General features: G+C 49.4%; 2 protein-coding genes across 7 annotated transcripts in view; one reads left to right on the top strand and one right to left on the bottom strand.

Moving 5' to 3' along the window:
- The first annotated feature begins 75 nt into the window (after nt 1-75).
- On the top strand, nt 76-6777 carry EIF4A3 (eukaryotic translation initiation factor 4A3). Its single transcript, XM_038133874.1, has 12 exons — nt 76-322; nt 502-574; nt 1367-1433; nt 2294-2356; nt 2799-2931; nt 3615-3695; nt 3995-4136; nt 4924-5062; nt 5520-5635; nt 6132-6239; nt 6326-6453; nt 6579-6777. The coding sequence occupies exons 1-12, from the start codon at nt 157-159 to the stop codon at nt 6593-6595; spliced, it is 1233 nt and encodes a 410-aa protein (XP_037989802.1). The 5' UTR covers nt 76-156; the 3' UTR covers nt 6596-6777.
- A 1976-nt stretch (nt 6778-8753) lies between these two features.
- Nucleotides 8754-13463, bottom strand: part of ATL2 (atlastin GTPase 2) — a 40796-nt gene continuing 36086 nt past the window's right edge. For 2 of the 6 annotated variants that reach the window (XM_038131752.1, XM_038131758.1), the window contains exons 12-14: nt 12555-12986; nt 11303-11317; nt 8754-11197 (exon numbers count right to left, since the gene is read on the bottom strand). In XM_038131752.1, coding sequence (XP_037987680.1) covers nt 11090-11197; nt 11303-11317; nt 12555-12986 — 555 coding nt within the window. In that variant the 3' untranslated portion in view covers nt 8754-11089. The remainder of the gene's footprint in view (nt 11198-11302; nt 11318-12554; nt 12987-13463) is intronic. The other 4 variants (XM_038131753.1, XM_038131756.1, XM_038131755.1 and 1 more) reach the window with 4 other exon arrangements.

The following is a 13463-nucleotide window of genomic DNA, read 5'->3' on the forward strand; positions in this document are numbered from 1 at the left end:
CCCGCGCGTGCGCCTGCGCGGGACGTGCCCCGCGCCGCTCCCGGCCCGCCCCCCGCGCAGGCGCGCGCCGCTCCCGCCCGGCCCCCGCGCAGGCGCAGCAGCGGAGCGGGGCGCGCGCGGCGGGCGTTGTGCGGCGGCGGCGGCGGCGGCGCGGCCATGGCGGGGTCGGCGGGGTCCGCGGGCGGCTCGGCGCGGAAGCGCCTCATGAAGGAGGAGGACATGACCAAGGTGGAGTTCGAGACGAGCGAGGAGGTGGACGTGACGCCCACCTTCGACACCATGGGCCTGCGGGAGGACCTGCTGCGCGGCATCTACGCCTACGGTGGGCGGCGGGGCCGGAGGGGGAAGGGCCGCGGGGCAGGGGCCGCGGGGCCAGGGGGGCGGGCTGAGGGCACCGAGGGGACCGTGGGCCGCGGCCGGGCCCGGATGTGCGCCCGGTCGCGCCTGCGCCGCGCGGCCGGCGGCGGGGCCTGGCCTGACGGTGTCCCTTGGCCCCCGCAGGGTTCGAGAAGCCGTCGGCCATCCAGCAGCGAGCCATCAAGCAGATCATCAAGGGCAGGGACGTGATCGCCCAGTGAGTGCGGCCGCGGGTGGGCCGGGGCATGTCGGGCGTATTCCCTGCCTTGAGGCTGGAAGCGGGATCGGCCACGCGTGGGCCTGGGCTGGTGCCTGGCAGGGTGCGGGGAATTGGTGGGATACGGGGACACGTTGTCCAGAGCAGCTGTGGATGTCCCATCCCTGGAAGTGCTCAAGGCCAGGCTGGATGGGGCTCTGGGCAACCTGGTCTAGTGGGAGGTGTCCCTTCCCATGGCAGGGTGGGGGATGGAGCTGGATGTTGTTTAATTCCTTCCAGTTCAAACTAATCTGTGGTTTTATGGTTGACAAGCAAACAGTGAAGTTGCCTAACTAGTTGTGATCCTCTGCCAGTTAATGCCAACGCTTATTAGGTTTAGTTACTATAAAAAATTTGTCTTAGAGACAAAGAAAGATATGCATTCCACTGAAAAAATCCTTTCTTGGTCACTAGTGCAAGTTACTGGCCTTGCAAATTGTATTGGTTTATCTGTCATTTACTTGGAAAAAAGTGTACGTGTGGCAGATGGCAGAAAGTTAAAATGCTGGTCTGATAAGAAATAAAGGTGTCAGAGCTGGGGACCCTGGAGTGTTCTGTCCCTGATACTGCAAGTCTCAAAGCTGCTTGAGAGCAGATCATGCTCTGATCATAACAAGCCTTTGTTGGCACTGTTGAGTTCTTTGCAGTGGGGGGTGAGAGAGAGCAGAGGGGTGGAATGTGTTGAAATTGCCTGTGCTGTTGTCCAGGCACAAAACACCAAACATCTGTCCTCACCAAACATCTGTTTCTCAGGTCACAGTCGGGAACAGGGAAGACAGCAACATTCTCCATATCTGTTCTACAATGCCTGGATATACAGGTAATCTCACAGCAGCACATCCTAAAAATAACTTTTACAGTGGTCTTCATCATGGAAGTGTGTTCTTTGAGAGTGATTAAATGAGGTTTTACTTTGAAATCTTGTAATTATGGGCAGTGAACCTCAGACAGAATTCTGACTGAGAGCTTCACCTGACTCTGTAACAATTTAACTCTTGAAGCCAGTCTGGCAAAATAAGTTCCGATGATGTCTTGTAATGACAAAGTAGTCTTTCACAGCTGACCTCTTTCACCTGTTAGGGCTAGGTTAATCTCAGCAAGCAGAATTGTCTTCAGACAGTCCCAATAGCATCGTCAGCCTATCTGAACAAGTGCCACATGTTGCACAGAATCAAACCTAGGTTTTTGACTGGCAGCTGTTTGCTCTTGTTCTGCTCAGGGGCATCCTGAGTGTCCATCCAACAGTTTGGGGTATAACTTGGATGTGCAGGTGCAGTTGAATAAAGGGTGGTTTTCAGTGGGCTGGGATTGTTACTCATCTGTCACTGTCTGGGGACATAACCATTAAGGCTGCATGTTCTGAGCAGTGGAAAGGACAGCTTTTGATTTGTTTCTGTAAAGTTCTCGTAGTACTTTTAGAGGTGACCCTTCAAAGCTTTGTCCTGGAGTCCTTGAGCAATGCAAGGTGTTGTCTGAACCAAGCACACAGAACTGAAGGACTTGCAGTTTGGTTCTATTTAGCAAGAAATGTACAGGCCTTTTTTTTTTTTTAAACACAAAATTCTGTGCTAAATCCTTCAGCTGTGGCATTTCACAGCTTTGATTCTGTGAGATCCATCGCCTCCTGCGTGCCTGGCTCTGGCCTGTGGTTAACTTCCATGTGATTCCGTGCTTTAACAGGTTCGCGAGACCCAAGCCTTGATCCTGGCACCGACTCGGGAGCTGGCTGTGCAGATCCAGAAGGTAGGAGCATTTCAGTCCTGGTCTGGAAAACACTGGCAGGGCCTGGGCCAGTGCTCTGGTGTTTCTCTAGAGAGCTCAGAGCACAGCTTCCACTTTTTCTTTCCATTCCTGAGGGAAATAGCGAAAGTATGACCTGATACAGGGCCCTTTGCTCCTCCGCACTGTATTCGTTGCTTCAGCAATCTGAAGTTTTGCACAGCCCTAACTGAGTTTTTAAGGCCAGCCTGTCTAAAGCAGTTGTGATCCCTGAGGAAACGAGTTCCCAGTGTTTTAAGGCCTGCTGTTGTGGAGGTTTGGGCAACGGACATTAAAAAAATCCTTCTAACTCCTTGTGCTGACATCTCGTTAAATAACGCACAGCACGGCTGCGCAGAGAGCATCTCCTGACAAGGGCAGCCTGGGGAGAGCTGGGAAATGAATCCATTCCTTTGTGCCCACACAGGGGCTTCTGGCCCTGGGAGACTACATGAATGTGCAGTGCCACGCCTGCATCGGGGGCACCAACGTGGGTGAAGATATCCGCAAACTGGATTACGGGCAGCACGTGGTGGCTGGCACTCCAGGGCGCGTGTTCGGTAAGGAAATGCGGGCGTTTATTGTAACACCGGTCTGTAGCATTAAGGTCAAATGTAACAAGGTAACAACTTACTGCTGTTGCGCCTGGGAAAGACTAGGGGGGAATCAGTGGTGATGGTGTTTTCATTTTCTCTGTTTAGGCTTTGCTTTCCATTGTTGAGGTGACTCTTTATGTGGTAGCTTTGGAAAAAGGAGAAAGTATTGCAGTTCCTGAATCTTCAAGGGAATGGGAGCCAGGCCTACATGAATGCCAAAATTAGTTTCTGTGACCTGGTGTTTGCTCCATCTTTGTTAAATCAGGTGCACTTGCAGCTGGTACCTTGTGGTTCCACTGCATGAAGAGTTTACATTTACTGCTCGTGGCAGTTACCACAGGGGTAGTGTTGGCCTTCAGGCTCCCATCTTCTGGGAGTCTGAGAAACACACAGCTCTTACACAAGCTCCTGTCTCTGGGAGAACATGAACTGGTCCCCACAAGTGGGGAAAAAAAAAAAAAACACCAACAATTAGCATCTGTCAAACTAGGCTGACTCTCAAACAGGATTTGTGGATTCTGTTGACATAAAGTTCACCTGGCATTTTGTATGTCTCACATCTGTCCCTCCTCCACCAAAATTCCCTGACAGCTGTAGGGCTCACTTGCTTTCAGAGCATTCTCATCTCACAAAGTGAAATCTTACAGATATGATTCGTCGCAGAAGTCTAAGAACTCGTGCCATCAAAATGCTGGTTTTGGATGAAGCAGATGAAATGCTCAATAAAGGTAAAACATTTGTCTCCCTCATACTTGCTTTCTCCTTGCTTCTTTGAGATTGTAGGGTGTCCCAGCTGGCAGGCCCACTTCTAAAAAGTTAAAGTTTAGAAAGTTAGACTGTTACAGTTAGTTACAGGCTGTAGTAGGTTAAGCTGCACAGCAAGACTTGTCTGATGTTACTGATTCACACATTTATGTTCATCCTATAGTATAGACCCAGTACTGAATTCCAGATCCGATTGTGAAAGAGGAGGGTATTGGGGAGAAGGATGTGCTAACTGTTCTGTGTGGCTTGACTCGCACTGCAGGCTTCAAGGAGCAGATTTATGATGTGTACAGATACCTGCCTCCGGCCACACAGGTGGTTCTGATCAGCGCCACTTTGCCGCATGAAATCTTGGAAATGACCAACAAATTCATGACAGACCCCATCCGCATCCTGGTGAAACGGTCAGTGAGTTTCCTTGGAGAGAACAGGGACTCTGAGTTGGCGCAGCCCTGGGCAGTTCAACTGATTTAAATGTACAGGGAATCTCTCATGTTCTTTCTCATCGTTCCTGAGTGTCTGCAGATGTGCTCATGTCCTGTTTTCCAGCAGGGCTGACTTATCTCCCTGACTTTATCCTTGTCCAGTTCTGTGTGCAGCTGCTCAGCCTGGCTGTCCCCTCATTCTCCCCATGGATAGCAGTCTCTCCTCATGGAAATCTATCCTTCACACTTAACCAATTCCTGGGCTCCCCTAGAGGATTTTTTTAGGCTTCCTGTTAAAATTTCCTATTACACAGCAGGCAAAAACCCCCTTTATCCGACTGATCCTGGGTGTTCTTGGAGGCACAGTTTACATCTGGTGTACCCATCTGGTGACCCATCTGTCACGGGTCCTTGTGCACTGGGACTTGGGAGGAGTCCCCCTCTTGCCTGAGTTTTTACAGTGCCCCATGTAGTACATTCGAGCTTCTTGAGATTTTTTCAGTCTCTCTTGTCAAGGAGCTGGAATGTGAAAATGAAGAGAACAGAAATATTCACCTTTGCAGCTGTCTGGCTGGTGCAGAGCAGTGCCGGTCCCTTCTGAACAGGTCGCATTCAGGGCCCTTCTTAAAGCTGAGGTTTTTCAGGACTTTCTAGAACAACTTGGATTCCATCTGGACCCAGCAACCCACAGCGCATGGGGCAGAGGGGTGGTCTCTGGTGAAGCACTCCCAGCCCTTCTAACTGCTTGTGGTGTTCTTCCCTGCAGTGATGAGTTGACCCTCGAAGGAATCAAGCAGTTTTTCGTGGCTGTGGAGAGGGAAGAGTGGAAGTTTGATACCTTGTGTGATCTCTATGACACGCTGACCATCACCCAGGCTGTCATCTTTTGTAACACCAAGAGAAAGGTACAGGGGCCATCAGAGGGGCATGGTGCTTCCCGAGGGTGACTCAAACAATGCTAGATTAGTTCTTAAGAGGTCTGGTTGCTCCCCCATATGGAAATAGTTCAGTAGGACCATAGGTTAAACCTTTGGGATGTGCCTAACTTAAAGCAACAGAGGCAGACCTGATACAGCTTTCAGGCATTGCCTTTTTAGATAAGTATGTGCTCAATCTAGCTGCTTATAATTCCTGGAGCAAACCCACACTTCCTGAATAAATACTCTTAATTCCTTTCCTTTCAGGGCTTGTGGAGCCCTGTATCATACAGCTGATGCTTTGTAAGGATTATTTGCTTCCCTTAGTCTCAGAATGCTTGTGGAAGTGTCTCAGTCCATACCAGCTCATCTCGGCAAACATTCCGGAGCTCAGCTGCTGTGTTTGGCTGTCTGAGCAAAGAGCTAAGGCAGGCTGTGTTCACAGGTCGACTGGCTCACAGAGAAGATGAGGGAAGCCAACTTCACCGTTTCCTCCATGCACGGGGACATGCCCCAAAAGGAGAGAGAGTCCATCATGAAAGAGTTCAGATCTGGTGCAAGGTAAACGCCCCAGATAGCGGTGCTTCCATCAGTGCCGCCTCAGGGCGGGGAAACCCTAGTGCCTCTGTCTCAAGGCTTTGTTCAGCTCAGATTAAGGAGAACTCTAATTTCCATCTGTCTCCTGTGGTGTGGAAGGGTTGAGAGCTTGCCATTTTCCAAGGAGGGATACTCATACCTGTGGGTGTGGAATTAGTCTGTTCTGTTTTGCTGAAGATGTTGGAAGTTGCTACATTTAAAATTCAAGGAAAAAAATGTTTGTGCTCCATCCTCAGTATTTTAAACACTTGGAAACATTATTCCTTCTGGAAGATCCAAGCTGTGTTGGTCCTTTCTTGGCTGAAGTTTGGTGATGGTGCAAGGGACAGCTTTCCGTGCAGCGGAAGTGTGGATGCTGCTGGTGTGCTGTGGCTGGGGGGAGCCTGGAATAGCAGGGGATGCTCTGTGCTGGAGACTGGGGGTTCCCACAAAAGCCCTAACTGTGCCCTTCTCTTTGCAGTCGAGTTCTTATTTCCACAGACGTTTGGGCTCGAGGCCTGGATGTGCCTCAGGTGTCGCTGATCATTAACTACGACCTGCCCAACAACAGAGAACTCTACATACACAGGTAGGCTGAGGCTTCCCACAGGCCACTGGGGCTGGGGGAAGTCTTCCCACAGCGGCTCCATTCCTTCTTCCCTCGTGCCTCTGCAGAATCGGCCGCTCGGGCAGGTACGGCCGGAAAGGCGTCGCCATCAACTTTGTGAAGAACGACGACATCCGTATCCTGCGGGACATCGAGCAGTACTATTCCACCCAGATCGACGAGATGCCCATGAACGGTGCGTGCTGCCTGACCCATCTTCTGGGGAGAGCCCGGGGCAGCAGCCTTGTGCTGTCCCGCTGGGCTGGGGCTCTCCACACACTGAGTTCATACTTTTAATTGTTTCATTTTCTCTCGTTTCAGTTGCTGATCTGATCTGAAGGTCCGTGGTCAGCAGGAAGTTGTACCATTTGGTACCCTCCATAATTCTCTTTTAGACCCACATCGTCTTATCGTATTTTTGGTCATATGTTCTTGAGTTGAGCTGCACTTGAGAACTTGTGTAAATATTGTCTGTACTCCCACCCATGTTTTTCAATTAAAAAAGGAAGTTTTACCATAACCTGTGCTTGATTACTTTAACCCAGCATAGTAACAGGCAGGGAGTTTTGAGATACTGCCGTACTTGGCATAATGAAACAAAACACTGGACACTCCCCATATCTGGGTTCATAGAACACAGGGCTTCCTGTTCTCTACCCTTTTGTTATTGTTGTGCCACGCCACCTGATGTACTTTTAGTTTCCTTAACTTAACCTTCAAGGATCAGACATCTACAGGAAAAATCTGTGGCCTGGCCCTAGTCTGCTGTAGGAAAATTAAGTTACGAGACAGCCAGAAATTTCCTGCTGGTTATGTCTTTCTGGAGCCAGAAATCACCACACATACTGCTCCAGATGGGGATTTCCTATCCCAAGGAACTTGGGCACACATTCCAGAACAGAAGGAGCAAGTATCCTGTCTTGTCACCTTCTCCACCTCCTTCTGCTGCTGTACCTCGTTACATCTGCCCTGTCACCTCTGCTCCTATGGCTCTGGCATGATGCTGTACTTTGCCAGCTGTAGGGTCTTCCATGTAGCTTTCCTACCTTGCTCTGCCGTGTCCCTTTGTGAGGCAGGAGTTGGCCACAGGGCAGTTACCATCTTCTGCTCCATGCTTTTCCTGCTAGCTTCGGCTTTTTGCATGCTCAGGGAGGACAGGGCAAGCAAGGCCTGAGTACACCACAGTTTGCACAGAATTGGATCAGCTCTCAGAACTCCTTTCCTGAGTAGTAGTGGAATAGCCACGGGCAGGGAAAGCAGCTGTTGCCTCCTTTAAAGCCCTGTGAAACTCCTCAGTTCCCTGAGGAACCCGCTCTGTGCACCAACCCAATGTTCTTACCAGTACATGGAAGTTGAGAAGTGCTAAGCTTGTTCTACTAGGAATACTGATTGTAAGGGGGTGCCCATGGAGGTGAGGCCACTACAGCTTCATGCCCGCACGTGCCACCAGCAGCAAGGCTGAGCCAGCATTCCTACTGGGCACATGCACGGAATGTGCTCACGCCATCCGTCCAGGTCAGTGTTCAGCACTGGCACAACAGCACCAACAGCCTCACCCTGCCCCTGGCCCTGGTCACCATGAAGGGCTGTTGGGGACAATATATAGGCTCTGGAGCCCTCCAGGAACTGGGCAAGAAGGCTCAGCTGATCCAGTATCCAGCCTCGTGATCACCAGTCTGCTCCAGTAACCAGCAGACAGACATGGCCACAGCTGCACTGCAGCTGCTGGTTCAGCCCGCCCTTGCACATCCCCACTGTGCCTGCCCTCAGTAGCCAGCCATGAGACACAAGTCTGTCCTCAAGTGGCCCCTGCAGAGCCTCTCTTGCCCCCACACAGGGAATCACACATGAAATTGGAACCCCACACCCTCCAATTCAGCCCAGGCCTTGTCCCTCGTGCAAAAACAGGTGTGTCCAGCCCAGACCTAGAACTGCTCCCCCACCTGGCTCCCAGGCCCCTTACCCTACTTGCTGGTTAAATCCAGCTCGCTGTTCAAGTGACACAACCTCACTCCAGGCTGCTGCCACTCCAAACGTGCAGCCCCTGGGACTCAGGTCCCATTCCAGTCCCTGGCACTTTGACCTCTGTGCCCACAGAACGGAGTCCCCTCTTCCAGGGAAGGGCGAGATGGGGTTAACAGTCAACACGGCCAAGCAAGGACAGCACCAGCCTTCCCAGACCTGATTAAAAGTCATCTTGACCCCTCCCCTTCCCTACCTTCAATCCCTCCCACGAGCTCAAGGGGATTTTGTATTTATGCTGCAACCTCGTGGCACAGTGCTCAGGAACTCTGCCCCCACAAACCCTGAAGAAGAGTCCGGATAAAGCCTCCCAACTCCTTGTCCACTTGCTGGGAAGAGTTCTGCTTTTGCCATCTCTGCAAGACACAGCCTCAAATCTGACCTGCACCTTCCTGGAGACCACAAGCAGCAAGGGCAGGCGCGGCCCCGCCAGACTCATTTGGTTAGTAAGAGATTAATCACCAAAGCACGGGCTTGTTTGAATAACAGTATTTAATCTGTACAGGTTGAGATATCATAAAATGCGACATTCCTACCTCCTCTTTAGCATCATTGCCCTGGAGCTGAGCCCTCACCTGCAGAGGGCAGGTAACCACCACTCCCCAGCAGTTCTTTGCAGTGCAAAAGTCACAGTGCAATTGCTTTAGTCCTAGACCGATGATTTCCCTCACTCAAGAGAGGGGAGATGTTAAAGCTCAAATGTTGATGAAAATTGTTACCATTTAGGAATGCAAAAAACCCAGCTATTGCACACAGCCATTTCCAGCTGAAACTACAGCAGTTAAGTGTTAGCTGCCTTTACACTCCACACAGTTGATACTGATTTAGCCAAGAATGAAAGTAAAGCCAGTAACAAGATTTCAGAGTGATACAATTGTTGGAGGGCAGAATCTGACGAGCAACTCCACAAGTCAAAAGCGTGCTTAAGAACAGCAGGAGGTTTTCCTATACAGGGAGGGGGTATGAGCTGGACAGAGGTCACCTTCCAGAGACAAGCATGAGAGGAACATCGGCTTCAATAGAAAGCTATGAAGTACAATAGAACGAATCTGTTCATATAATTGTCAGGATAAGTATTTGACATAGTTTATGTAGTAGAATACAATACTTGAACATTTTTTAAAAATAAGCACGGATTTCATTTCATATATACACAACTGATTTTAATCATGTACTGAAAATAAATTACAGGAAATAACTTTAAAATGCAACAGAAGACAAGAGTTTCACAACAAACATTCCCATTGATTTCTCCAAGGGGGTGAGAGATTGCAGTGCTCAAGGCAGGTAAATATCACAAATATATCAAAAAACTTCAAATTGTTGATGCATTCACACATTTACATGAGCCACAAACATTCCTTTACAGGAACTGCACTTAGCTACCACAGAACCAGGTTTTGCCATAAACTACAAAACTTTGATACAAAATCGTATTTATATATTTATATTTCATATACATGCCCTATCTGTGATTTCTTAAAAAATAAAAACTAAACACACTGTACAGACAATCCTAACTCATTGCTTGGTAGCTGTAGGCAACATTTTTGGATGGAATTTCTTCCCCAGTAGAATTAATGGCAATATTATATACATGAAGGCTAAACTGCAGAAAAAGACAGCTCAGTTCCGATATGCACCTCCCTCGGGCCCAGGTCTGCGAGTTCAAGGCAAGACAGCCTCTGTGCTGAGCCACTGCCTCCCTGACACCCCAGTTCTGCGTGAGGAACCAGCACATGCATCTGTGTAACACTGGTAAAAGGCAAGAAAGCAAGAGACGCGTTGCAATGGAGAGGCTGCTCCGATGGCTCCACTGGCCGTGCACAGAAACACTCGCGGGAGCTGGCGAGGTGGTGCTGAGCTGGGGACATCGGGTGAGAGCACAGCTGGCGTGGGGCTGATCACGACACTTCCCTGAAGTCAGCTGCAGCAGGGGATAGGTTCCCCCTGTAAGCCAGTGCCTGCAAGGACTCACAACGCCGGGGAAGCTCCCCCTCCCTCTCCCAAACACGGGGCACCAGGACTACGCAAAACTGAGCCGCTCCCTCCCACCCCAGCGGGCTCCATGGCACCAGTTTGTCTGAGAAGCTGAGCACTGACAAATGTAACTCTTCCCCGGTGATGGCAGCAATCTGTGAAGCCAATCACACTAAACTACTTCTACAGTTGATTGTAAACTTTGGTTTATTTTTATTCATTTTTTTTATTATTGAGTTCTCATGGTACAGCAAGCATGTCTAGGATGAGAGGGCAGAGTTGAAGAGGAGACGAACTGTCAGTCTGTCTTTAGTCTGGCATGGTGAGCCACCTGCTCGGTCAGGCCTGCTTTGATAGAGTTTTTTACAGACTGCCTCATATGATCCTCCATCAAATTATCACTCATGGGCTTCAACACCTGTGGAATGAGAAATGTGCAAAAGAAACAAGAAAATGAGGTAACCAAGGAAAATAAGATATAAAATCATATAAAGAGATGAGACTTGAAATCATGAAAAAACTTAGAATGATGAAGTCTGACACAAAGTGGCATGAACTGAAAGAGAAATGAATTTTGCTGCTAGAGTAATGAGGTTAAAGCAGTCACATGCTATGGACACAAGTGATACCCCTCCTACACAGCAGTATTTCACTGAATTCAAACCACTTTACAGTTCCTAGAAGATGGATGTGCAATTCCATACCCCATATGCAGCATCAGTCTGGTATGGTTACAGCATTTATGCAGACCGGCCCAGACGGTCCAGCTTATTGTCCTATATGTGTAAGTGTGAACACTTCAGATACAGAAAGAAAGTTAAAAATACTGGCTAGTTTTTCTTCTTGTTATTGTTGGATGAGAGTCGCTGTCGCGGCACTGATGTAAGAGCACGACGAACCGTTCGGCGTCTAAGGACTTCAAAGAGTTTGGAAAACACCTAAAACACGAATTCAGCTGTTAGGAAAAACGGCTCTCACAACACAGCAGAAACTCAATCAAGTTCAGAAAAACAAAAAAAACCTGATTGCCAGTAACTTCTCACCTTCCTGGGATTCCTCTGAAGCAAGGAAGGAAAAGAAAGGCAGAGATTCAGAAAGATCAACAGCAAGAATGAGCATTTAATCAGAGTGACTCAGACAGGACCTGCAGTGCTTTGCATATTACTGGTGATGTGCAGCTCTAACAGCAACACTGCTGAGGTCTTTTGGAGACCACCTTCCTCCAGCCCCCAAGCTCCTGCCAGCATAAGCCAAGCTCTCCCCCTCCCAGGGAAGGCAGCAACCAAACCAAGCCTCCTGTGCTTGGGGTATCCTGCAGCAGCAGCTCCAGTAGTACTGGAGAGCCTCAATTTTAATCACTAGTGAGTGGTGCTTACTCAAGATTTAGCTACCAATTTATTTACTGATGCTCATTTCCCTATTTTTAAGAACCCACTTTTTCTGCTCCAGTGTAACTCAAAACCTGCCTGGGACCCTCAGCAGGTTGCTCAGATAGGCCTAGTGTACCAGTGCCTAGGATCAGCCTTGAACACAGGAATTTTCCAGCTGTGGAAGCAAGCATCTGTGCAGAAGGCTCCAGTTAAGTTATCTGCTCATGCCTCACAGGACATGCTTTAATGTCACCCTAGACAAGCTCAGTGCACACTTTATTTCCAGTAACTACAGCAGGAAAGTGCTTCACTCCTGCTGGCACTGGACAGAGCTAGTCAGAATGCTCCAAAACCTACTGGTCAGGAATTCTCTACATTGACCTTACTGGGACAGCTGTGTCAACTGAGTTCAGGCAGCAAAATCTCTATGCAGAAAGTTTTCTCCTTCAGCTCTGTTCTCCTTACATTCTTTCTTTCTGAAATTTGTTGAGTACTCCTTGCAAACAGCAGCTGCACCCACTGAAGCTGTCACAGACAGCACAAGTCTCCCCGATGGATGAAACCTGCTGTGCACTCTCTGGGAGCAGCTGCTGAAAGCCATCACTCAGCCCCTTCTCTCCAAGGACTAATTATTTCCTTGCTCTCAATAAGGAAAGAGAGTTTTGAAGAGTCCCCTTTCCTATCTAAGTAACCTTCTGCACCTCAAGTATCAGTTCTTTGATAATATCCTAAGCTTATTTAACGTTCCTTGTGTGCAGCATCTGTTCCTGAAGAGAGCAGTCACATTACTGAGCAGATTTTCCCTTTGGCAGCACTAGCATTCTCTGTGAGGTCTAGACCAGCTTTCCCCTCTCAGCATTGAACAGAAACTGTTGGATATGTCTGCTCAAGACAGCAAGATTTTGCAATAAAAACAGATACCAACCTGTTCCCATATAGCTTCAGCGATCTGATCAATGGCTGTTCCAACTTCTCTGAATTCCCCAGAGTACTTAACGTATGCCCAAGTACAAAACGATATAAGAGCCATCCCCAGCACGAGATTACACAGGGCAGCTATGGAGTTCATGCCAAGGAACCCAGTCAGTCCTGAGATTATGTACATGGCAAACATGACTGCGAATAGAGTGGCAGGGGTACGAGCAGCATAAAAGATGTTTTTGCCATCGTTGTGCTTCACAAAGTTTGCATAGATCTCTTCGATTTCCACTTCGAGTTGCTCCTGGTAGCGCCGGCAGAACTCCTCCCCTCCCATCTTCTTGACGGAGCGGAACTGCCGGATGGCGCTCTCTCGGAAATCCTGGTGCTTCTGCTCGAGGTCCGACGGGGCGATGTAAGGCTTATCTCCCCCACACACCTGTGGGAGAAGCAGACACCGTGCAGTCACACCTGAGCACCTGCCCCTCGCTGGCCCCCTCCCCCCGCAGCTCCCTTGGCTCGGTGAGCCCCAGGCCCATCCAGTGAAGCAGCCAAAGGTATTTTGGGTCCTGGCAGGGCAGGAGCCTCACCTGTCCAACCACACACAGACCCAGAGCACAGGACTGAACTCGTACTTCCACTGTTCTTTCAGGCAAGCCCAGGACAGGACAACAGCCACACACACCCCTCTGCTCTTTTCCAGAATGAAGTCCTCCACATCCATCAAAACTCCCTGGAAAATTCCTACCAGTCTCATCCTCCAGAACAGTTTTTTCACATTGCCCAGAGCATGTTAAACACCAGGAGCTACTGAGGGATCAAGAGGGCACCACACAAATAACTCCCACTGTCTTCTTATACGCTGTGACACTGCACCTGCTGTTCCTTACATTTCAGGTCATTAGGGGGACAGTAT

Source organism: Motacilla alba, chromosome 3, assembly GCF_015832195.1.
Source record: "Motacilla alba alba isolate MOTALB_02 chromosome 3, Motacilla_alba_V1.0_pri, whole genome shotgun sequence".
In the NCBI taxonomy this organism is placed as follows: domain Eukaryota; kingdom Metazoa; phylum Chordata; class Aves; order Passeriformes; family Motacillidae; genus Motacilla; species Motacilla alba.